A 26,114-nucleotide genomic window follows, 5' to 3' on the forward strand; every position below is an offset into this window, starting at 1 on the left:
CAAAGGCAATATAACCATAACTAAATCAATAACTAAAATGAATTAAGAAGGATTACTATAACTGAAACTAAAACTAAAATTATTGAAGAAACTAGCTATGATTATAACTATAACTAAAACTAAATCTCTTTACTAAAACAACACTATGTTGCTCAGACCACTGCACATATAAGTTCACGTATGTTCTACAGGTGGAACAAAACACAGAATGAAATTGTGCTGCTATATGTAACATCCAAACATCAATATATGCTATAGTTTGTAACTTGATGGTGGTTTAGTTAGCTAGAACTAAAACTAAAAGTACTTTTAGTAAGACAAATATATATTAGTTAACTAAAACTATAACTAAAAGCAAATCCGTGTTATAACTAAAACTAAATCTATAACTAAAATACAACAGAATATTTTACCAAAACTAAATCTAAAACTAAAAGAATTGGAAAAGATTACTAAAACTATAACTAAAACTAAAATAACACAGAGAATATAACCATAACTAAATCAATAACTAAAATAAACTAAAATTATTGACGAAACTGACTATGACTATAACTAAAACTAAAAGTCCTTACTAAAACAACACTAATAGTCACAACAATCTTATTTATAAGCTGGGTTTTTATCCATCTTGACAGAAGAAGTGCCATATGCAGGATTGGGAGTCATGTTAACATCTTTTGATCCTGTTGTAGTATCAATAAAGTCATAGGTTGGTTCTTTAGACTCATCAAGTTGACTAAGCTTTATAGAGGTAGGTGAGCGGGTATTTTCATAATCGTTATGTTTTGAACCCTGTTGCTCCAACCTGTATACATGCCATATACAATGTAATAATGTATGCATGTGTATTCACAACCCTATACACTCTCCCTTATCAAAACTGCAGATGTTATGCACCATACAGATTTTTGAATACAGGCTTGCACATGCACTCCTTGGGTGCTTAGCTGTCAACTCCAGGTATAAATATTGTTTCTTCTGCTCCAACCCCAACAAGATTTACTCCCTTGCTTTGAATAAATGCCAATGCCTGTCCTACTTGGGCCACCTTGTGGATACGCATCTTGCCCTTTTTCTCAACTGGTGGCAGCTTGTCCCCTGAAATAATTTCGAACAGTTATTTCCCTACCCACAATTTTGCATTTAAAATCTGAAAGTTGCAATGTTTATGACAAACTGCTTGGAATCATTTTATTGTGTAGTTATTCAGATCATTGCACAGAATTGGTCAAATAGAATAATATCCTAGTTGCAATGTAGGATGTCTGTTTAATTATTGTATTATAATTAACTTATCAAAGATAGCTACAGTAATTTAGCATTTAATATACCTTGCTTTTTTTCTTTGGATACACAATATCACATTAACTGTTAAGGAAATCACAAATCCAATCAGCGATATTACCAGTGGTGCACCCATAGCAGCTGCTATTCCAGTACAGCTCTCATCACAAGACCCAGCATGAGTTGAGGTTGAATTTGCTGTGATGAAACATAATTTAAATTGTGAAAGATAGCTAACTAGTGGTCTACTGAGCAAATGATCTACATATAATATCTTTACACAGGAAAATGGATATTAATCTAATAATTTGTTCTGTGATCATAAACAGATAAAAGACAGCAGATTAATAGTTAACAAGAGCTTGAATTAAGGATTTACGGGAATATACTTTGTATACCTTGTTAATTTTTTTTCCAGATATGGTGTACTTTGTTAGCTGCTTGGCAAGTTGGTCCCAGATTGACTTACTCTAATAGGACTGCAGTCATATACATACATTTATAGAGCAGTTAAGTAAAGTGCTTACTATTATAGAATAGTATAATATTTTCAAGATAGTCTGTTGTCATAGTCTGTTGTCATATTGTCTACTAACCTCTAGCATCCAAGAGCTAGAAGTAAGACTGTTATTCATGGCCAAAACACTGACTTTGGGCATAGGGAATATTTATATATATATATCTTTGCTTTGGGCTTGTAAGGTACTGAGACAAATACCATACATATGTACTTTATATTGCAAACTGGTGACTTAAAACTATGATGGTTAAAATTACAATCCTGCCTGAAGTGTTAGCTAACTTACCCCCCCATCCCACACCCCCTCCAGTCTTCATAATGAGAAATTAGTATATATGCCTTCATGCTATTTTACAATTCGAGCACTGGAATAGTAAGTAGCACTAAATATAGTTAGTAGGTAGCACATTAGTTAGTAATAGCAGTATTAAAAACTAATCACTCAATGTCATGTAGTGTGAAGATGACAAAGTACATCAAAGCAATGTATTAATCTGAGATATACGCAAACTAAACCGTGCATTTACTTACAGTTAAATAAAGTTAACATTCCAGAACCAGTGTATGTGACATACACAACGACTTTTCCCTTTGATGTAAGGTGTAAAAACAATATGTGTGCATGTGTGTGTGTGTATGTGTGTGCGCATGTGAGCTTTGTAGTATAAAAAATAATCCTTAAACAACTCTATAAGATACACATCATAGAGTGGTACACTTACCCAATGTAACACTATCATTAACCATTACTAGTGGACTAGTGTTGATCACTACCTCACATTGGTAAACATCCTGATCAAACGAATACAGACACAATTGTGGAATGATATAATTGACTGTGAAGACCAGTGAGCTGCCCATCATAGTTGGTGATATATTGTTTGTCCTCATCAGCACCTCACAATCCCTACTCCATATGATATCCACTCTACTGGTGATACCTCTCACAGTAGTTGCACTACATGTTAGTGTTAATGATTGACCAACCGTTTGAGGAGAGGGAACAGGAATACTCAAAGTTGGAAGAGGTACTGTAAAGGAATAAATCCTATTCATTACAACACATACACAAGGAAGGGTGTAGCTACTGAAGGTAGAATTAAATGGCCAAATATAAGCAATAATGTGCACTTTCATGGTACCTTGCATATCAACTTTAAAAATTCCTAGGCCACTTAGCTTCAAAATTCATTCATTACTAACTTCATTTGACATTTCAAACAATATTATCTACATGTCTTGCATAAGTGTCCTACAGACCTTCACCATTTGTGCTGTAAAACATTAATAAATAAAAATAAAAGCATGTTGTGCATAATTAATCTAACATTTGGTGCATAATGAATTCACTGGTGAACTTGATTTAATTCAGAGTAATATTAATAATGTTGATTGGCCTTTGTATCGTATATAAGATGCTTTGCAGCAATAAAAGCATTGTCATACATTTTAATGTATAGAATATGTCATATGACAAACCAGATGAAATTGTGTATATAGCTAAGTATGTCCATGTCCAAGAGTGTTTTCTATTCATATTATTACTATTTGTGCTAAAGTTGAGTAAAATTCCTGAGGTACGTACAACTCTATAATAATACTATTTTGTCCTTGGCCATGCATGCATACACTTGAAAATAATTCATACATCTGTAATAGAATCTAAACAGCTGAAAACAAGCTCCATACCGAAAGCTTGCAATATACTCATAACATAATATGATCATGAATTAATACAAAACAGCCTGTGCAACTGTGGAAAAGGGGTTTGATTTTAAATATGGCAAACAATTGAAAACCATTACAGCCCTTGCAATGGCAACTTTTGTTTCACATTTCCTTACCTGTAAGAGTCTCAATTACAACTGATTCTGCTCTTCTGGTTCCAGTTGATGACATCACAATACATGTGTATGTACCCTCATCTCCTTCCATCAGGTAGGCAAAATTTAGGGTACTAATTGAACCAGTACCACTGATGGTCACTCTACTACCACTTGTAATAGTGTCTCCTCTAGGTCCCATCCAACTGATCATTACTGATCCAGACTCAACATCATGATCACTAACTGTACACTGAACCATTAGAGGACTACCAACCATGGTTCCTTGTATGGGACCAGGTGGTGATATGCTGAATGGTGGTACTGTTACAGAAGAAACACAAAAGTGCAATTCCATACATGTTGAATCATTGTTGATTATACATTGCTACTCTATAGAGGCTTTGTATTGGTACCAAACATAGGTCAGACTAATTATTACAGATAATTGCACTTGATGGAACAAATGCCTATATTTAATGAAGTATGATGAGATAATCTGCCATAAAATTTGTCATAAAATTGTATTGTCAAACATTGCTGTGGTACAGCTAAATGTGTAGGAAAATTTTACAAAATTAAAACTGAGTATATAGTAAAGAATGATTATTGCAGCAATATAAAATTTTAAACATTTGGTTACCAGCAACAACCACATAATTTTTATGCAATAAAAATATATGTTTGATTTTAGCAAATTAAATAATTAGCAGTATAGAGACAAAAACTTCTTAGAACGTAGACTTCAACAGTTGAACCTTAACTTTGACTGCCAAAAAATGCTGTAATAGAGATCATATAATATATAGACACTATCTCATGTTGATTTTAATCTTCCAATTATCCAAACATTAGATGGTGTCAGCATTTGAGCAATGCTATACACCAAGTACATTATGTATGTGAATGTCTATCAAACACTATGATAATTTTTATTGCAGCTACTTTTCCAAATAAATAGCATAGTTAGGTATTGTGGATCCCCTTACCAGTGTTTACAGCTACTGTACTTTCAAATGACATAATAGTGGTATAAGTTACGCTAGAATTATTAGCCATGTACACTTGCCGCCTACTTAGCATAACCATGCATCCCTATGTTCTCTATTCATTAATCTTAATAGGCCTATTATAAGCCGTAAACATACCCTGTGGAGAGTAACAAAATAATGATAATGAAAACTGTATGGGGTAGTACTGTTTGGTAGGACCTCCCCCTCAATGTAGGGTGCGCCTGCCAAAATGCTTCATTATAAACCACCATAGAAGTATCATATGCCTTTTTTATGAAAGAGCCTTAGTCTAACTAACATCAAAATAATATGGTGTTAAAACTAGAAAACCATTACAGGAAAACAAATATAGAACCTATAAAAAATCCATCAAAACCTGATGTTTGGTCTGTCTGCCTGCATCACTTGCCTGCATCAGATTCACTACCTGCTTGCCTGCATCACTGCCTGATTGATCACATTTGCAAGGCTAGAGACTAAATTTTGCATTGTACAGCCACAATTTTAAAGCCATAATACATATCTTATATCTGGGACATGTGTCTTTTGGGGTTTCAGTTAGTGTCTACCCTCTTTACCATGTCTTTTCTTTTATCTTCAATTATGCTGCTTGTCATCTTTTCTTAGGCACTAAGTTTTTGTACCGACACTTTCCTTGAGATGTGTATTAATATGCCATAAAATTATCTGAAGCACTTAAGCTACTGAAAAAGGTTATTACACAACAGTTCATAGCACCTGTAGCTATGTGATAGGACTGCATGACAACCACACACATCAATACTTAGCTGCATTTATAGTTGAACACAATGACCACACCATAACTCCATTAATAACAATGGAGGCATTATGAACACACTCCTGGCTACCATGCTCCATTATTGTTCTGGCTGCACTTAAACTGATTAGCATAGTAAATACAAGGCATACTGAGATCACACTCATTGAAATATTATGTAGGCCATCGGCTCATTCGAGATACTCTAATAAAGCACTCACCAAATACAACAGCCATCTACCATATTCTAATAGAACAGTCGCAAGTATGTATAACAAAAACTAAAATATATCAATTCAGTAGTAATGAAATAAAGATCTAAGTAAAAAATGTAGAGATATGAATGATGGTATTATATGATATAGCTCGATGAAAATGCAGAAATTTCTTTTGAGCATTAATCACAAGTACACAGGAATTTTCAACTAGAGTAGGGACCATAGCACATCGATAGAAAGTACTGAAACAAGCTGGAGTAGTGCACGATATTAAATCACAGTAAAACAATAAGAAGTGTTATATCCCTACTTGCATTTCCATTATGGTATCTTGAGCACAGTAGAGATATAACACTTCTTATTGTCTTATGTAATATCATGGACTACTCCAACTTGTTTCAGTACTTTCATCGATGTGCTATGGTCCCTACTCTAGTTGAAAACTCCAAATTTTTCTATGCAATTGTTTGTTAACTTTTTTTTGTAAATAATTATTATGACTGGTGAACCCACGCATACAGCATCTGAAATGGCACTGTGTGCCCCAGCTATATCAATTATCATCTGAAAAGTGAAGTATCCATTACACTTCATTGTCAGTTATGTTCAACCCATTACACAGCATTTCGGATCAAGAACTGTTCGATAAACACCTTTGCAATCCATGCATGCCGAAAGAAAGAAATGGTGCTGTGCGCTGCAGTTATTTAAATTATTGTCTGAAAAGTGAAGTATCCATTATGCTTCATTGTTGGCTATGTTCAATCCGTTACACAGCGGCATCAATCAAGAACTATTGGAAAAGCAACTCTGCAATCAAAATAGCCACTTTGAAAAATACGGACGATTTCCATTATGAAGGGAAGCCATCACGTGCTACTACCAAATTGACACTTTTCACTGTCAGCAAAGATGAATGGGACACAAAGGAGGACACTGGTGAGTCTATGAAGAATGCATTGTATGTACTGCAGTATGCCAAAAGCCAAAAGGCACCTGTCGGGCTGAAATGACATCAAACAGTGAAAAATGAAGCCCATAGCCTTAGCTGTTATTGAGTTACGTTTGTCTGAAGTTACTTACTTTGTCAGTTACTCAGTTAGTAGAAAATTCTGTTAAATATTTTTTAAATTCCGTAGCATCTTGTTGAAAGTGTTTCGGGTCAATCTGAAGGCTTGTATACCTAACTAATACTGCCTCATCATCATCAGGGAAAATTGAGACTGGTTTTTGAGTGATGTTATTTTGTGGGCCATGCCTATTCCTTTGTAGTCCCTACTATCTCTGACTTCAATGCTTTTTCACTTAGATTCCTACTTTATTATTACTTAGTGATTGTAGTTAGTTTATTGCATCAGTCAGATACTAGTGCCAAAGTTGACTAATACAAACAAACAAAAGATTTTTCTCACATAATATTTGTCTATGTTTAAAAATGGATTGGTGAGGGCATGCTGAATCCTCTATATCAAGTTGTGTGCATGGTGTAACAGAATTACATACCAACATTAACAATGATGGTCCCACTATCACTTCCAATAGGATTAGTCACAGTACATGTGTATGTTCCACTGTCACTTGTAGTAACATTATTAATGGGGTAATCAACTTGGAACACTGCCTCACTATTAGTATGAGTCACTGTAGTAACACTAGGAGATGGTGTTATTGGAGTACCATCCTTCCTCCATGTGAATGTGTCTGGGGGAGAATCTCGTGAGGTACAGGACAATGTGAGGGGAGAACCAATATCAACTGTTACAGTATATGATGATGGAGGGTCTATCATTGGAGCAGCTGTGTAGAGAGATGAAAGATGGTTAACAATGAGGTGATGGGGTACATATCAAGTGACTCACTTCTTCCACTAAGGTACACACCCACCCTCATGGTCTGTTCCATCATTGAACTGTTCATCATGATACATGAGTAAACACCTTCTTCAGTAATAGTGAATGTTCCACACTGAAATAAGTCAATTCCTCCCGGAAATAAAATATCATTTGTTGCACGTACTTGAAATACAGAATGACCACAGTTGGCATCAACAGGTAATTGAGCTCCGTTAAGGTACCATCCACCCAGTTCAGTACTGCTGTCAGCACCAGAAGGTCCAAGTCCAGTAGCACAACGAAAAAATGTATTACGGTCATGACTATTAATTGTAAATGGTTGAGTAACAAATGAGTAGTCTGTTATTTGATCGCTAGCAATTAACATAAAAGGACTAAATATTGCAGTACCTAAAATGGACACAAGACATGCCACTATTATACAATGATGAACTATATAAATACTTACGTATATATGTATCTATACTTCAATGGTAAAAACATACACCAAGCTTAGCATTATTTAACCATAGATACTATACTAATAACACAGGATTGGAAGCTCCGTTTGCAGACTCAATATAATGTGATAAGCACTCCTTGTAGTTTCGTGGGTTTACCTTTCAGTTGTGAAGGGCTACAAAAGTGGTTATTTTGATATTAACTTTGCTAAGGGTAGTGAAGAACCAAGGTAAGTGTATAAGGCAGTGGCTAAAATATAAGTTTTTTACAACTAGCCTAAACCTGAGACCAGGGGGGTGGTAGTAGTACATATAATATGAACAAAAAATTTTTATGCTTGAATTACATATTTTGTATTTTGTATTCTATATTGTCACGATTGTTGTATAGCAAAAAAATGTCAGTAAATGTAACGATCAAGGGATTTCAGGGAAGTGTGGGAGCATATTTACCTAGTTGAAACATAATTGTGGCAAGATTAAATCTGGAAACAATTTGAGATAAGTGACTGAGACCTGGAACTAGGAAATAGCAACAAACTTACAGAGACATACATACAAGCCAATTCTTTAGATCAAACTATTGACAATTATTTTTATAAGTATCAATAGTGGACTGTGAAAATGACCATAACTATAAGTTGCAATTCTAGTGGACTACAAGTGGAAACTTTTTGGAAATGGCAATCTCAAGACTGGATCTTGAGGTACTTTTAGTGTAAACATGCACAACACATGTATGTAATTTTTGACTTTATTCTTTACTGTGGTGCAGCTTATGACTTTTACAACTAGCCAAAAGTCATTTACAACTAGCTTTTTGGTCACAACTAGACCCCGTTTTAGCCCCTGGTATAAGATGATATATGAGCAATCCAATTCAGCTCAAATTGTCTTGTCACACAGTGTAAATTGGGCAACACCATGGAACGGTATTTTGTAAGCTTTGCCAAGTCTTTGAAGATACACAGTAAAAACTAATGGAATTGAATTAAAGTAGAGACAATTCCAAATGGCTTGTGCCACACATTGGTACGGTTCATGATGCTTATTCCAGAAGATTTTTAGTGCTAACCAAATGAGAAGTCACATAGTTTGTGTACCTATTTCGAATATTTCTAAGCATCTTCCAGAATATTGCTGAAATTATGACAAAGCTAAGTGATTTGAGTGTTGGTTCACACCACCCGTCTGAATAACCACCTACCCAAATAAATCCTGTAAACTAGCAAATTAAATCAGCACACTTTTTGCCTCTGCTACAATTTGTGGCTTAGTGTAATCGTTACAGTTCTTTGTTTTATACGGACAAACTTACAGCACATGGAACAAGTGCCAAATCTCGTCCTGTGATAATAGAGCATAGCAACTGAGATAGCAATGTAACTAATGACATGACGCAACCATCAAATTAATTACTTCCGGTACAATGAGGAGTGCTAGCGTGTGAAATGGAGCTTCTAATCTCGTGTTGTTAGTATCTAATCAAAAACAGCCAAGCTGTAAAAAAAGGTGCGGCCCCCAAAAAGGCCATGGTGAAAAAAGATGTGAAATCCAAGGTGGCGGCCAAGAAATGGCTGTGATGGTAGGTTAATGGTTACATTTTAATAACAACAATTCAGGTGAATTTGGTGCCAAGACCAAGCGGCACAAAATTCACCTGAATTGTTGTTATTAAAATGTAACTATTAACCTACCATCACAGCCATTTCTTGGCCGCCACCTTGGATTTCACATCTTTTCACCATGGCCTTTTTGGGGGCCGCACCTTTTTTACAGCTTGGCTGTTTTTGATTAGATATCACTTCTTTTTGTATTTGTATACTGCTAAGCCGGCCTATGGCTGGCTTTGGGGCTTTTTTAACCCATGTGTTTTTTTCTTTACTACAGGAAAAAGAAAAGAACTTAAAGAAGAATTGTAGTACTTTAATTATTTTTGATTTTATTAGTAATTATACAAATTATATACATATATTTATTACATGCCCATTATGCCCCACAGGATATTTTTTTTGCAGCTGATCTCTCTACTGGGTGACTTGAAATGTAGCTGAACTATATACAGGATGGTTTCTTTGTAGCTGAACTCACTACAAGGTAACCTCTTCTAGCTGGTCTCTCTACAGGGTATTTTGTTTCTAGCTGAACTCTCTACAGGTGATTTGTTTGCAGCTAAACTCTCTACATGGTGGTGTCTTTGTAGCCGAACTCTCTACATGATGGTTTCTTTGTAGCTGAACTCTCTATAAGGTGACTTCGTCTAGCTGAACTCTCTACAGGGTGATTTTTTTGTAGCTGAACTCTCTGCAGGGTGATTTGTTTGCAACTGAGCTGTCTACATGATGGTTTCTTTGTAGCTGAACTCTCTACAAGGTGACTTCGTCCAGCTGATCTCTCTACGGGGTGATTTGTTTCTAGCTGAACTCTCTACAGGTGATTTGTTTGCAGCTAAACTCTCTACATGGTGGTTTCTTTGTAGCTGAACTCCCTACATGATGGTTTCTTTGTAGCTGAACTCTCTACAAGGTAACTTCTTCTCTACAGGGTGATTTGTTGTAGTTGAATTCTCTACAAGGTGGTTTGTATGAGGCTGAACTCTCTACATGGCGGTTTCTTTGTAGCTGAACTCTCTACAGAGTGATTTGTTTGCAGCTGAACTCTCTACATGATGGTTTCTTTGTAACTGAACACTCTACAAGGTGACTTCTTCTAGCTGACCTTTCTACAGGGTGAATTGTTGTAGCTGAACTATCTACAAGGTAACTTCTTCTAGCTGATCTCTATACAGGGTGATTTGTTTGTAGTTGAATTCTGTACAGGTGGTTTCTTTGTAGCTGAACTCTCTACATGATGGTTTCTTTGTGGCTGAACTCTTTACAAGGTGACTTCTTCTAGCTTAACTCTCTACGGGGTAATTTCTTTGTAGCTGAACTCTCTATATGATGGTTTTTTTGTAACTGAACTCTCTACAAGGTAACTTCTTCTAGCTGATCTTTCTACTGGGTGATTTGTTTGCAGCTGAACTCTCTACATGTTGGTTTCTTTGTTGCTGAACTCTCTACAAGGTGAATTCTTCTACCTGATCTCTCTACAGGGTAATTTGTTTGTAACTGAACTCTGTACAAGTGCGTTTTTGTGGGTGATCTCACTGCAGGTTGATTTGTTTGTAGCTGAACTCACTAAAAGGTGATTTTGCTTGTAGCTGAATTCCTTGCATTGTATCTAGTTTCTAGCTGATCTCTCTATAGGGTGATTTGTTTGTAGCTGATCTCTCTACAAGTTGAATTGTGTGTAGCTGATCTCTCTGCAGGTTGATTAATTTGCAGCCGATCTCTCTACAAGGTAATTTGTTTGTAGCTGAACTGTCTATAAAGTGATTTATTTGTAGCTGATCTCTCTGCAGGTTGATTTGTTTTAGCTGAACTCTCTACAGGGTGATTTACTTGTAACTGAACTCCTTACATTGTGTGTAGTTTCTAGCTGATCTCTCTACAGGGTGATTTGTTTGTAGCTGATCTCTCTACAAGTTGATTTGTGTGTAGCTGATCTTTCTACAGGTTGATTTGTTTGTAGCCGATCTCTCTACAGGGTAATTTGTTTGTAGCTGAACTCTGTACAAGGTGCTTTTTTGTAGGTGATCTCACTGCAGGTTGATTTGTTTTAGCTGAACTCACTAAAGAGTGATTTGCTTGTAGCTGAACTCCTTACATTGTGTCTAGTTTCTAGCTGATCTCTCTACAGGGTGATTTGTTTGTAGCTGAACTCTCTATAAGGTGATTTGTTTGCAGCTGAACTCTCTACATGGTGGTTTCTTTGTTGCTAAACTCTCTGCAGGGTGTTTTGCTTGTAGCTGAACTCTCTACAAGGTGATTTTTTTCTAGCTTATCTCTCTACAGGTTGATTTGTGTGTAACTGATCTCTCTACAAGCTGATTTGTTTGTAGCTGAATTCTCTGCAAAGTGTTTTGTTTGTAGCTGACCTCTCTTCAGGATGATTTGTTTCTAGCTGATCTCTCTACAGGGTGATTTTTTTGTAGCTGACCTCTCTTCAGGGTGATTTGTTTCTAGCTGATTGCTCTGCAGGTTGATTTGCTTGTAGATGAACTCTCTACAGGGTAACTTGCTTGTAGCTGAACTCCTTACTTTGTGTCTAGTTTGTAGCTCATCTCTCCACAGGGTGATTTGTTTGTAGCTGAACTCCTTACATTGTGTGTAGTTTCTAACTGATCTCTCTACAGGGTGATTTGTTTGTAGTTGATCTCTATACAAGTTGATTTGTGTGTAGCTGATCTCTCTGCAGGGTGATTTGTTTGTAGCCGATCTCTCTACAAGGTAATTTGTTTGTAGCTGAACTATCTATAAGGTGATTTGTATGTAGCTAATCTCTCTGCAGATTGATTTGTTTTAGCTGAACTCTGATTTGTTTTTAGCTTATCTCTGTACAGGTTGATTTGTGTGTAACTGATCTCTCTACAAGCTGATTTGTTTGTAGCTGATCACTCTGCAGGTTGATTTGTTTCTAGATGATCTCTCTACAGGTTGATTTGTTTGTTGCTGATCGCTCTAAAGGTTGATTTGTTTGTAGCAGAACTCTCTGCAAAATGTTTTGTTTGTAGTTGATCTCTCTACAAGGTGATTTTTTGTAGCTGACCTCTCTTCAGGGTGATTTGTTTCTAGCTGATATCTCTACAGGGTGATTTTTTGTAGCTGACCTCTCTTCAGGGTGATTTGTTTCTAGCTGATCGCTCTACACGGTGATTTGCTTGTAGCTGAACTCCTTACATTGTGTGTAGTTTCTAGCTGATCTCTCTACAGGGTGATTTGTTTGTAGCTGATCTCTCTACAAGTTGAATTGTGTGTAGCTGATCTCTCTGCAGGTTGATTTGTTTGTAGCCGATCTCTCTACAAGGTAATTTGTTTGTAGTTGAACTGTCTAAAAGGTGATTTGTTTGTAGCTGATCTCTCTGCAGGTTGATTTGTTTTAGCTGAACTCTCTACAGGGTGATTTGTTTGTAGCCGATCTCTCTACAGGGTAATTTGTTTGTAGCTGAACTCTCTACAAGTTGATTTGTGTGTAGCTGATCTCTCTGCAGGTTGATTTGTTTGTAGCCGATCTCTCTACAGGGCAATTTGTTTGTAGCTGATCTCTCTACAGAGTGATTTTTTTGTAGCTGACCTCTCTTCAGGGTGATTTGTTTCTAGCTGATCTCTCTACAGGGTGATTTTTTGTAGCTGACCTCTCTTCAGGGTGATTTGTTTCTAGCTGATTGCTCTACAGGTTGATTTGTCTGTAGATGAACTCTCTACAGGCTAATTTGCTTGTAGCTTAACTCCTTACTTTGTGCCTAGTTTGTAGCTGATCTCTATACAAGTTGATATGTGTGTAGCTGTTCTCTCTTCAGGGTGATTTGTTTGTAGCCGATCTCTCTACAAGGTAATTTGTTTGTAGCTGAACTATCTATAAGGTGATTTGTACATAGCTGATCTCTCTGCAGATTGATTTGTTTTAGCTGAACTCTCTACAGGGTGATTTGTTTCTAGCTTATCTCTCTACAGGTTGATTTGTTTGTTGCTGATCGCTCTAAAGGTTGATTTGTTTGTAGCTGAACTCTCTGCAAAGTGTTTTGTTTGTAGTTGATTTCTCTACAAGGTGATTTTTTGTAGCTGACCTCTCTTCAGGGTGATTTGTTTCTAGCTGATATCTCTACAGGGTGATTTTTTGTAGCTGACCTCTCTTCAGGGTAATTTGTTTCTAGCTGATCGCTCTACAGGGTGATTTGCTTGTAGCTAAACTCCTTACATTGTGTCTAGTTTCTAGCTGATTTCTCTACAGGGTGATTTGTTTGTAGCTGATCTCTCTACAAGTTGAATTGTGTGTAGCTGATCTCTCTGCAGGTTGATTTGTTTGTAGCCGATCTCTCTACAAGGTAATTTGTTTGTAGCTGAACTGTCTATAAGGTGATTTGTTTGTAGCTGATCTCTCTGCAGGTTGATTTGTTTTAGCTGAACTCTCTACAGGGTGATTTGTTTGTAGCTGAACTCCTTACATTGTGTGTAGTTTCTAGCTGATCTCCCTACAGGGTGATTTGTTTGTAGCTGATCTCTCTGCAAGTTGATTTGTGTGTAGCTGATCTCTCTGCAGGTTGATTTGTTTGTAGCCGATCTCTCTACAGGTAATCTGTTTGTAGCTGAACTCTCTAGAAGGTGATTTGTTTGTAGCTGATCTCTCTGCAGGTTTATTTGTTTTAGCTGAACTCTCTACAGCGTGATTGCTTGTAGCCGAACTCCTTACATTGTGTCTAGTTTCTAGCTGATGTCTCTACAGGGTGATTTTTTGTAGCTGAACTCTCTACAGGGTGATTTGTTTCTAGCTTATCTCTCTACAGGTAGATTTGTGTTGATTTGTTCATTGCTGATCGCTCTAAAGGTTGATTTGTTGCAGCTGAACACCCTGCAAAGTGTTTTGTTTGTAGCTGATCACTCTAAAGGGTAATTTGTTTGTAGCTGAACTCTCTCCACAGTGACTTGTGTGTAGCTGAATTCTGTGTAACCGAATTCTCTAGAGAGTGACTTAAATGTAGTTGAATTCTCTACACAGTGCATGACTTGTTTATAGCTGAACTTTCTTCAGTGTGACTTGTAATGTTCTGAATCTCTATAGTGATATATTTGCTTAACTCTCCACATGGTGACTGTCTTCTTGCTGAACTGTCTATAAGATTAACTGTTTGCAGCTGAACTCCCTACAGAATAACTTGTGATGTAATAAAATTCTATAATGGAATAAATAAACTAGCCGAATGCTCTATTAGGGTGACTGTTCTATTAGAGTATCTCGATCTCGCATTTGCTACACGGAGTTGGCTTTCGAATCATAACTCAGTGATTTGTAATCCGATTCTTCTGTACTACTGCAAGGACTTTCTATGAAGATTATTCCAGCTATACACCGATTTTCAGCTCATTGCTCTAAGCGGTTTGCCTAGTAGGCGTGAAAACTAATACTTTTTTATTCATAAAAATCGATCGCGTAATTGTGACACAGGTTGGATTTTGTGTCATATCTCCGTGGTCTTTATCTCGATTCCTTTCAAACCACCAAAAGGCACTCCTACGATGGTTACTCCATCTACATAGCAATTTTCAACTCATTCCATGAAGCGGTTTACCCTGTAGGCGTGACAACAAATCGATCTTGTTTTACGCGAATAATCGGTCATAACTCCTGAACCATTCATCGGATTTGTACCAAATTTGATGCTAGGATTCGCCGTTGGACTCCCTTTCTGTGTGCCAAATTTCAAGGTGATCGGAGTACGTGTTTGCTTGTTATAGCAATTTTTGCAAGTGTGCGAAAAGACGAAGAAGAAAAAAAAACGAAGAAAAAAAAACGAAACTTTGGCAACTCGTATCTCGGAAATGGCTGGAGCGATTTCCTTCAAATTTGGAATGTAGACTCCCTTGGCTGGCGGGCAACTGTGTAGCAAATTTGGTTCCAATCAGATAAGTGATCACTGAGATACAAAGGTGTGAAAATGACGTTTTCTTTCTTCCTGTCAATATACTCACGGGTGTGGCGCGCCGGCTTCTTGGGCCGCACGACACACTACCGTGTGTCTTGATAGTATCTATGATTTAACAAGCTTAATTAGATACTATACATGTATACCTGATATACGAAGTGTCAATGATCCACTGGTATAGTCAACACCACCAATGGTTACAGTACAAGTGATGGTACCAGCATCCTCTGCAAGTAGATTATTACCAGCTACATTTTGTGTTGTCTGACCATTAGGAAAACATGTTGGAGTATTATGAGCATTGTTAGTAAAACATCCTCCAGTGTTCCACTGATATCTGGTTACTGTAAATGTTGACCCATCACTTGATGTCACCATACATGTCAGAGTGACACTACTCAATATGGGATAGTCAAATGTGTTAGTAGATCCACTAACTGGTGTACCAGCTGGATTACTGACTATGGTGACTACAGGAACTATTGCAATGCAAACCATTCAATACAGTGGGAATATGAAAATAATACAACATGGAGACATGCCTACACTGTACTTGTTAATAAGACCACCTCATTATAAAGGCCATGTCAAGTAGGACTCAAATATACTACTTCCCATTCACTTTCAAGGTGGGGCTCTTTGGGCTGTGGCTATGTATGTATGATACAATACAAAGTATACAGAAAAGTTGTATATACCAGTTATATCAAAGGTAAATGTAGAGGGGGAACACCTCCCACTGCAATCCCCTCTCAAGCTTAATTAGGTAACTACAAAAGTAAACAATTGCTAACTCTAATAGTACAGTCTTGCTACTCAGAAAGATCTTTAAAGACACTGATGTACACAACACTATGCCCATTGAGTGTGGTGTGTGGGCAGATTAAAGGCTGCTGCCAATGTTACAAATCAGTTGTAACCTGATATACAAATGGTCATTAGGCACTTGCTTTAAGATGCACAGTCTGGCTACATATTAGTTCAAAGGTATCAAAGTATTGCCATATATGATAGCTAAACCGTGCAACCACAGGTAGTCATAATACAAAGCAAATAGGTTTACCAATACTTTAGCTATTATATTGCTGTATTACTCAGCAATGAATATCCGCAATACTTACATTCTGAATGGGAAAGTAGCTAAATCAACAATTTGGCATTGAAGCATTATGCACTTCTTGATGTGCTAACCACCAAGACAGTAATGTTAACCTTAGCTTGTTCTCACGTTCTGTAATCACTACAACATATCTAATAACCATATAATTTATATACATCCTTGAAAAGTGTATAGTTGTAGTGATAGAGCTAATTAGCAAATAACAACAGAGCTTGGTGTTTGGTGAATTGGCAATTTGTCACCAAACTGCCAAATTTAAAATTTGTCAGTATTATTTCCATACCTTGTGTCCAAGCTTTTGATAGCATTTGTTGAGGTAGGTTTCAACAAACTAAGTGTGGCTCTGTGGATACACCTTACCGGTAAATTAGCATGGGTCAATGCATGCAAATGGGTGTGGCTCGTGACAGAAGCTGCCTGCTGTAAAACTAGACTATAACTTGTACTTGATTAGTGAGCAGGGCTCCACGTAAGCTTTGCAAAAGACATAGATTCGTGCACAGCCATTGATAAATGGATGAGGCTCTATGTATGTATGCCTACAGACAGAAACGCATGATCCTGATAAGTCGGCATGACCCACAAAAGAAACTAGGTTGCGGCAGGACCTATAAAGCTGGTCAGACCGGGACATGAAAGTGAACTAGCCAGACTGATGCATGCAGTGACCGAATCCATATGATAAACATTTCAGCACAATTGAGCAAAAATCTGATACAATCTCAGTAAAGAGAACACTTTATTAAGGTTATGAAAATACTTTAGTTCTACTTGACATGATCACTACAACAACAAGGCGATCTCTTTAAACAGGTGGTCACTCAGTGAGGTGTCCTTGTGAAAGCTTTGATTGTTACACTTTCATTTCATTTTGGATTCTCATCAAATCACCTGATTATAGCACAAAGTCACAGTAGTAGTTCATACTAGTAAAAGACCCAGGCTGTGAAAAGTGTGTGACCTTCAAAACAGCCAGGGGAGTCAATAACATCAAAAGTTGTTGCTAAAAAAGGCTGCATGGGTTTAAATCCATGTAATTTTTTGTCAAAATATTCTTGTGTACATGCTTTTTGTTCTGAGTGACCATTCTACTAGACTATCATACAGTACAGTAGTAGGAATTAAGGGCAGTGGATCAAGCCAATGAATGGAGGGGGAAAAAGTGCCTTCAGTGTGGCCAAAAATGCTTCTGATAAGATTTAATAGGATTTTCTACTGACTTACTAACTGCCTGCCTACCTGATTCCTTCAGACAAGCATAACCCATTAACGGCTAAGGCTACAGATTTGATTTTTCACTGCTAGACATTGCTTCAGCTGACAGGTGCCTTTTGGCATACCACACAATGTCTCACTATTCAGTTGTCCTCCTTTGTGTCCCATTTCTTCTTGTTGACAGTGCAAGGGGTTGATTCGCAGTAGCTAGTACATGATCATCTCTATACATTTGCATCCTCCGTATTTTTTTGTAGTGACTGGATTGATTGCAGAGGCACTACTCATAATGCCCTCCGTTTGTATAACAGACTGAACATAGCTGAAAACGAAGTGTAATGGCCATTTCACCTTTTCAGTATTTGATAGTTGGGTGTGCATTTGGTGCCATTCTTTCTTTTGATGTAGTATGCATGGGTTCACCAACCATAATTATGTTACAAAAAAAGTAAACGAACAAGCAAAAGGAAAATCAGGAAGTTTAGGGATCACAGCCATACAAGGTGGTGAAACAAGGAAGGTCACCTACACCTGCAGATATGCTAGTGGGCACTGATTCAGTCATGGATATAGACTGAAATAGGGATTAAATATATATCCACTGGTATGCTGCACCTTCTTTGATCCCTAATCAAATGTAAAATTCCTAATTTGCAAAATTTAGTTGCAATGTTTAGCTGTTCTGCAGATTGATTATTAACTTTGTGTTTTGTAAGCAGGTTATCGGTCATCTTGCATGGATGGCAAAATCAAACATGAAATTTTAGAAATTGCAACCTCAGCAAAAGATTTAATGCTCTTTCTACCCTCTATATTAAATTAATATCTTTATAAAACATGCGGGATTTAAAACAGTTTTCTCAAAAAGTGCAAGAAGAAAAGAAAAAGGGTCATGTGGTCATACAGGAAAAAATTGAAGGTTATGCCCAGGTAGGAGCAAGCTACAGATGTGTGAAATAGTTTTAATACACACTTGCTGCACCAACTTTCCTTGGCTACACAACACACAGTATTTGGCGACTTAATCTCTCAACTATTAAAATAGATACAAGTACCATATTTACTTGATTAAATGCTGCACCTTCAATACAGTAGCCACATTTGAGTGGCATCATGATCAATTTTGAAAATAAAATCTTCAACATTGTTTTCAAGTATCCAGCAGTGGTCAAATTCAAATAGTCGCCACATCAATTTTATGAACTAAGGTAATAAATTCCACGGTATTTAACCAAGTAAATACAGGTCACTAGTTATACAAGTAAACTGGATGCCATGCAGTTTAAAAACTACTAACCTATGCTTTTGACTAATAAAATAGTCTCGCATCATCTCCCCCTACTGGTGAAGCTTTGTACAAAATGTTGAGTGTTATCATGTTATTGTGTACTATCTAAATGTTGTGTAAATGCCAAGATCCTAAATTCGTGCAGCAGTTTGTAATACCATGATCTTTTGCAGCAGATATAACCACTGGAAGTAATATAACATGAACCATAAATCCTATGAATAAATTCATTACATAGTCAATATGAAAGGGAGCAATCTGATTGAAGTAACATTCCACAAACATCAAACTTTATGTACAAAATTTTACCAGACTTGTTGTCAAGGACAAGTAGCATAAGAACATTTCAGCTAGTTCATTGTCTACTATAAGAACTGCAAGTTCTAGATGTCACAGTGACTGGATACCTCTTGCCCATATAACATTTCCTATCGATTGAATGTTATTATGGTGGGTAGTTATTGGTAGTAAACTTGAGTGAAAAGATTCATAGAGCAATCTAAATTCTTTATTATATTAATGCTATTGGATTTATTCTACAGTAACTGAGCATTTGTGTACCTCATCATGATCAGCTGTTAGATTTATGGGTATGCCTGTTTATACCAATAATGTCAATCTAGTTACTATTTAGTTACTATTTACAACACCAATTACAATTCATATAGACTATAAACCACTTACCAACAACATTAACAATGATGGTCTCACTATCACTTCCAATAGGATTAGTCACAGTACATGTGTATGTTCCATTATCACTTGTAGTAACATTATTAATGGTAACATTAATTTGGAACACTGCCTCACTATCAGTGTGGTTCACTGCAGTAATACTAGGAGATAGTGTTACTGGCATGCCATCTTTTGTCAGTGTGAATGTGTCTGGGGGAGAACCTCGTGAGGTACAGGACAATGTGAGTGAAGACTCAATAATAACCCTTACAGGTGACAATGGAGGGTCTATCATTGGAGCAGCTGTGTAGAGAGATGAAAGATGGTTAACAATGAGGTGATGGGGTACATATCAAGTGACTCACTTCTTCCACTAAGGTACACACCCACCCTCATGGTCTGTTCCATCATTGAACTGTTCATCATGATACATGAGTAAACACCTTCTTCAGTAATAGTGAATGTTCCACACTGAAATAAGTCAATTCCTCCCGGAAATATATTATCATTTGTTGCACGTACTTGAAATACAGAATGACCACAGTTGGCATCAACAGGTAGTTGAGCTCCGTTAAGGTACCATCCACCCAGTTCAGTACTGCTGTCAGCACCAGAAGGTCCAAGTCCAGTAGCACAACGAAAAAATGTATTACGGTCATGACTATTAATTGTAAATGGTTGAGTAACAAATGTGTAGTCTGTTATTTGATCGCTAGCAATTAACATAAAAGGACTAAATATTGCAGTACCTAAAATGGACACAAGACATGCCACTATTATACAACGATGAACTATATCAAGATTCACGGTAGTGAGTCGCGCGGCCAAGAAACTACAAAGCGCACGCCCAATTAAAAGACGCGCGGCCACTACTGTGAGTTATTTACGTGTAGGGCCGGTTTCGCAATATTAGTCCTAAATTACGCAACATCTCTCAATAGATTTGTATTGCGTTACGTGATAAAAAATCTTTAGAAGTCGTTATAGTTTTCTTGCGACCTCGCTAAAATAAAAAAGTAACCATCGCAAAATAAAAAATAGGCGTATTTCACTTTATTTCTCTACCTTATGTTACAACTACTGTCACGTTATACCAGTCAACATAGTCGTGTTTGTATAGTCCATCTAGCACTGACATTATCCAATCCTGGTTTGCCTATACGCGTATTTTCTTCAATCAATCTCTAATCCCTACAATAACTTTTAAAGACACGACGTGGACACAAACTCTAATGCCTGATAAACAAGTTGTGACAGCGTGCTGAACCGTAAGTTCCCTAGGGATGGCGTTTTAAGCAGAAATCTTTTAAATTCCATTTAGTACCACACCCCATGCGAGCGTTTATAAATCGCCAGTTGTCTTATGGTTTTAAGAACAAAATCACTAGCGAAGGTGCTTTAAGCATACTCTTCAATTCTCTATTTACATGTAATTTTTAATAGATTAACCACAAAGGCCGGTAAGGTGAATACAAAAGGTAACAAGCCTTTAGGGGTTACCACCTCTATGTAGTATGTACCATGTAGCTTGTGTTGTGGCTTTCATTAAGTATTATGCACACACAAATGGTGCAACAAAATTTTGTAATGGATTGCTTGAATGTGGTTGGTGGTGTTGTGGCTCGAATGTGGTTCGTGGTTTGCCAGTGACCATGTATGAGTTGGGGTTGGTCCACACAACTTACACAATATTCAAATTTCATGATGGCCATGATAATTTCTTGCCATATGGTAAACATACAACAATGTGTAACAACGTTAATTAACATCACATCAAGACTTGACTAAAAATAGTTCCAACAATAGTGATGATTTCTTGTATGTCAGCATGACGATACTGAGACCTGTAAAAGAATAAGCAGGCACTGAAGTTAACCTTAAATTAAACACTCATGCAACTGACCTGGAACATCGGTCGCAACACCAAAAACACTTGTTTCGATATCTGATGACACAATCTAGCAGGCACTGAATTAAAAGAGAATGTACAAAAAATCAATATGCCGGGCTGTGTCAATAATAGCATGGATAATCAAAATGAACAAAAATTATATCCCAGGCTAAGTGAATGAATAACATAACTGTTGGGTAAGCATGTTAAACCAGAACATTAGGACATTAGTCAAACCAGAACATTAGGACATTAGTCAAACAAAAGTACGCTATCACAACTTGGTCATAATACAATGTTTGTACCACTGGACTTCACACTGGTTGCCCAAAAATTGTGCCATTCTGGGACAACAGTATAATATTATGAAACAAATAGTTACTACAACACAGAAGGCTTACTGTTGCACTGTCTACACTGATATACCATAATTTAAAAACATAACAGGTGGGCATTAAATACAATACACTTAATATCTGGGTACTAGGAAAAAATCACTAACATCACAACATGTAAACTGACCTGGAAATTAACACCCTTGATGCCACTACAGTCTACACTGGATACTTGTTCGAACCCATCAACACTATGCCTGATACATCTGAGTAGATTGACCTGCAAATTCACATCACTAGTATACAGTGATAATTGATAACTGCAAAAACAACAATTGCAATAATACAATTCTTCTGCACGTCAACTGACCTGAAATTCATGACACTCAATACCGAGACCTGTAAAAGAATAAGCAGGCACTGAAGTCAACCTTAAATTAAACACACATGCAAACTGACCTGGAACATCGGTCGCAACACCAAAGACATCTGTTTCGATATCTGACAAAACAATCCAGCAGGCACTGAATTAAAAAAGAGAATGTGCAAAAAATCAATATGCCGGGCTGTACCAATAAAGGATGAATAATCAAAATGAACTAAAAATATATATCCCATATGCAGGTTAAGTGAGTAACATAACTGTTGGGTAAGCATGTAAACCAGAACATTTGGTCATTAATCAAACAAAAGTACGCTATCACAAACTGGTCACTGATAATTGATAACTACAAAAAGAACAATTGCAATAATACAATTCCTCTGAATGTCAACTGACCTGAAATTCATGACACCTGTATCTTTGTTCCTGCATGGTCTCAACTTACATATGTACTATGATCACATTCAACTGCTAGTGGATAAACCAGTATGACCAGATGGCCTGCAAAAACCAACAAGCAGGTGTTCAATACAATACACATACCTAAAGCCTGGAATATGAAAAATATTATATAAGCATTATTCCACACTGATATAGTAATAGATTATAGGATGTTGTGGAACTTGCCTAAACGTGTAAACTTGAACATGAGGACAACCGCATAATCTGGACACTTGGAATTGTCCAATACCTGATGAACCGCAAGTAGGTACTAATGACATTCACTTCAACATTTTATCCCAGCTGGGTGAATCTCTTGTAACTGAGTAAAAAGGTGTTTATTTTCCACCTGCAACCAAAGTTCTACATTTCTGTGGTTGGGTGTACATAAACTGACCTGGAAAATCAGTATGCCATAGGGGTATGGAAATGGTTCCTTTCCTTCTGATGTGACATTACTTACAGCTGACTGGTAAATGATCATCGATGTCCCCATGGACCCCAACAATGAGTATACCAACAACTTCACAAGTTGGAATGAATTTCCTTTCAACATCTGGTGGACAGGTCCAAAAACCCTATCGCACAAACACGGTGAATCAGTGTGTGGTGATGTGACACGTTGCACAAACTTCACTCCTCGTTTTGTTAGCATTCAAGACCGGCATATATCATAGAGTCCCTCAGTATTCTTGACTCTTACTTTTTCAAGCGTTGCTCAAGCGATGTAGTTTCTCACGAGGGGCTCGAGTTTCTCAGTAAAGTCGAGCCGATTAAAGTACGCCTCACCATCCAGTTACATTCTTAAACCATTCAATTTAAAACCACGTATCATGAGTGTCCGCTTAAGGTAATTAGGGACTTTCCACGAGATTTCCCCTAAATAGATCACGTGTTAGTTGTCAATCTGGTGGATTCTGGTGGTATACATGGTTCAACAATGCGGTAAGTGTAGTATAAGCTGTCAATGAATAATTGTTTGTACACTACTAAACTAAGTGTGATAAGCATGCTTGAGGAAGGGTCTGGGGGACGAGACTAATGTTTTGACAGCAGTTGATGGACAGCAGTTGATGATGGCCAGGCAAAGAACTGCGAGAAGAACTACTATGATAGTATGATAGTAGGGAAAAATTCCCACCCCTATAGCTCTGCCTAGGGGCATTAACTAGCATTATCTACAGCTACTGTATTATGTTGCTGTCTACAGCTACTGTATTATGTTGCTGATATGTACATTCAGGCCAAGAATAAAGGTGAAAGTGGTAGTAAGGCTCAATCCTATTATTCTGCTGAACAGGCAAGGGAGTCTGGGACTCTGGGGACATGTTCCCTCAGGAAAGTATAAGTACTACAACTTTTTTGTTTTAAGATTGGAGCAGCAGAGAAAAGAATGAAGGACTCAATCATCAAGACTCGGGGAGATGGAATAGTATTGCCATGGACAATGCCAGCACTAACCCCTCAAGGATGTCACAGTGCAGTATCGTGATGATAACAATTACAAATGTATTTATAGCTGTGTAGCAACTGTGAACTAATTAGGCACTTGCAAGTTTAATTAGGTGTCTGAAGCATTTAACATGCACAGATATGAGATATATTTATCATGTGCAGGCAGTAAAGATAAATTTACTCTAATAGAACAGTCATACTACACCGTAAATTCATACTTCCGAATTTACGGTGTTATGAAACAATCATTATTATGTATGGATTTTACTGACTCTCCAAGATAATATTCTGCATTAATGTTAATTGCTCATTTCCAAAAAAATTACCTTTTAAACCAAATATAGAGTCTATCACTGACAAAAATGAGTGATATCCACCCCAAAAACACCTTCGCTGTAAAAAAGGCGCGCCCAAGAAACTACAAGTACCTGGAACCCAATGTAAAAAACAAAAAGAAAAATCAGCTTAGCTGAAGTGAAAAGTAACTGGTAACTTAAAGAGCTGATATCTGAAGCAGCCAAGAATACAATTACTAAAGTTTAATCCATGCAAGAACACCTTGGCTATAAAACAGGTGTATACATGAAAGTAACTGGCAACTGAAATGGCTGATATCTGAAGCGGCCAAGAATGAATGGTCATATACAACTAATTCAAAAATTTAACACTGAACTTTATAATTCAGCTGTGTTCTATATTCACTCTTGCTGCATCGTAAAGTAATTTCTTTTAACTCTAATTGGCTGGTAATTTGGCCGCCTTTTTTTACTCTATTATACTGACTATTAAAAAAGGCGGCCAAATTACCAGCCAATTAGAGTTAAAAGAAATTACTTTACGATGCAGCAAGAGTGAATATAGAACACAGCTGAATTATAAAGGTTCAGTGTTAAATTTTTGAATTAGTTGTATATGACCATTTATTCTTGGCCGCTTCAGATATCAGCCATTTCAGTTCCCAGTTACTTTCATGTATACACCTGTTTTATAGCCAAGGTGTTCTTGCATGGATTAAACTTTAGTAATTGTATTCTTGGCTGCTTCAGATATCAGCTCTTTAAGTTACCAGTTACTTTTCACTTCAGCTAAGCTGATTTTTCTTTTTGTTTTTTACATTGGGTTCCAGGTACTTGTAGTTTCTTGGGCGCGCCTTTTTTACAGCGAAGGTGTTTTTGGGGTGGATAAATACTTACGTATATACGTATCTATATTTCAATGTAAAAACATACACCAAGCTTAGCATTATTTAACCATAGATACTATACTAATAACACAGGATTGGAAGCTCCATTTGCAGACTCAATATAATGTGATAAGCACTCCTTGTAGTTTCGTGGGTTTACCTTTCAGTTGTGAAGGGCTACAAAAGTGGTTATTTTGATATTAACTTTGCTAAGGGTAGTGAAGAACCAAGGTAAGTGTATAAGGCAGTGGCTAAAATATAAGTTTTTTACAACTAGCCTAAACCTGAGACCAGGGGGGTGGTAGTAGTACATATAATATGAACAAAAAATTTTATGCTTGAATTACATATTTTGTATTTTGTATTCTACATTGTCACGATTGTTGTATAGCAAAAAAAATGTCAGTAAAGGTAACGATCAAGAGATTTCAGGGAAGTGTGGGAGCATATTTACCTAGTTGAAACATAATTGTGGCAAGATTAAATCTGGAAACAATTTGAGATAAGTGACTGAGACCTGGAACTAGGAAATAGCAACAAACTTACAGAGACATACATACAAGCCAATTCTTTAGATCAAACTATTGACAATTATTTTTATAAGTATCAATAGTGGACTGTGAAAATGACCATAACTATAAGTTGCAATTCTAGTGGACTACAAGTGGAAAATTT

General features: G+C 36.9%; 3 protein-coding genes across 5 annotated transcripts in view; all 3 read right to left on the minus strand.

Annotated features, from left to right (window-relative positions):
- Window positions 1-464: 464 nt before the first annotated feature.
- On the minus strand, window positions 465-20,223 carry LOC136256806 (cell adhesion molecule DSCAML1-like). Its single transcript, XM_066049845.1, has 9 exons — window positions 20,118-20,223; window positions 19,762-20,055; window positions 15,601-15,933; window positions 7,499-7,882; window positions 7,143-7,436; window positions 3,652-3,954; window positions 2,530-2,838; window positions 1,335-1,485; window positions 465-808 (listed from the first exon to the last, which is right to left on the minus strand). Exons 1-9 carry the CDS (start codon window positions 20,176-20,178, stop codon window positions 604-606), a joined length of 2,334 nt encoding a protein of 777 aa, XP_065905917.1. The 5' UTR covers window positions 20,179-20,223; the 3' UTR covers window positions 465-603.
- A 34-nt stretch (window positions 20,224-20,257) lies between these two features.
- Window positions 20,258-26,114, minus strand: part of LOC136256552 (uncharacterized) — a 54,653-nt gene continuing 48,796 nt past the window's right edge. The window contains exons 3-4 of the mRNA XM_066049530.1: window positions 20,333-20,501; window positions 20,258-20,273 (exon numbers count right to left, since the gene is read on the minus strand). Of these exons, the coding sequence (XP_065905602.1) occupies window positions 20,258-20,273; window positions 20,333-20,501 (185 nt within the window). The remainder of the gene's footprint in view (window positions 20,274-20,332; window positions 20,502-26,114) is intronic.
- Window positions 21,444-23,795, minus strand: LOC136256497 (uncharacterized). Of its 3 annotated transcripts, none has more exons than XM_066049473.1 (9): window positions 23,505-23,795; window positions 23,199-23,379; window positions 22,988-23,150; window positions 22,757-22,861; window positions 22,438-22,502; window positions 22,349-22,377; window positions 22,166-22,258; window positions 21,656-21,720; window positions 21,444-21,596 (listed from the first exon to the last, which is right to left on the minus strand). In XM_066049473.1, the coding sequence occupies exons 4-9, from the start codon at window positions 22,765-22,767 to the stop codon at window positions 21,521-21,523; spliced, it is 339 nt and encodes a 112-aa protein (XP_065905545.1). In that variant the 5' UTR covers window positions 22,768-22,861; window positions 22,988-23,150; window positions 23,199-23,379; window positions 23,505-23,795; the 3' UTR covers window positions 21,444-21,520. The 3 variants fall into 3 exon arrangements, with proteins under 3 accessions (XP_065905545.1, XP_065905546.1, XP_065905543.1); XM_066049474.1 differs by having other exon boundaries at window positions 22,166-22,298; window positions 23,505-23,790; XM_066049471.1 differs by lacking the exons at window positions 22,757-22,861; window positions 22,988-23,150; window positions 23,199-23,379; window positions 23,505-23,795 and adding an exon at window positions 22,551-22,663 and having other exon boundaries at window positions 22,166-22,298.

This window comes from Dysidea avara, chromosome 5, assembly GCF_963678975.1.
Source record: "Dysidea avara chromosome 5, odDysAvar1.4, whole genome shotgun sequence".
In the NCBI taxonomy this organism is placed as follows: Eukaryota; Metazoa; Porifera; class Demospongiae; order Dictyoceratida; family Dysideidae; genus Dysidea; species Dysidea avara.

Coding starts and splice junctions, on each gene's coding strand:
- LOC136256806 (XM_066049845.1), bottom strand. CDS start 20,178: ATGATGAACAGTTCAATGATGGAACAGACCATGAGGGTGGGTGTGTAC. Junction 7,883..15,600: donor ATTGACACTTCGTATATCAG/GTATACATGTAT, acceptor TGTCCATTTTAG/GTACTGCAATATTTAGTCCT. Junction 3,955..7,142: donor GACCATCATTGTTAATGTTG/GTATGTAATTCT, acceptor CTTCTGTAACAG/TACCACCATTCAGCATATCA.
- LOC136256497 (XM_066049471.1), bottom strand. CDS start 22,635: ATGCTTACCCAACAGTTATGTTACTCACTTAACCTGCATATGGGATAT. Junction 22,299..22,348: donor TTGAGTGTCATGAATTTCAG/GTCAGTTGACGT, acceptor TTGTTTTTGCAG/TTATCAATTATCACTGTATA. Junction 21,721..22,165: donor TCAAGGGTGTTAATTTCCAG/GTCAGTTTACAT, acceptor CTTTTAATTCAG/TGCCTGCTAGATTGTGTCAT.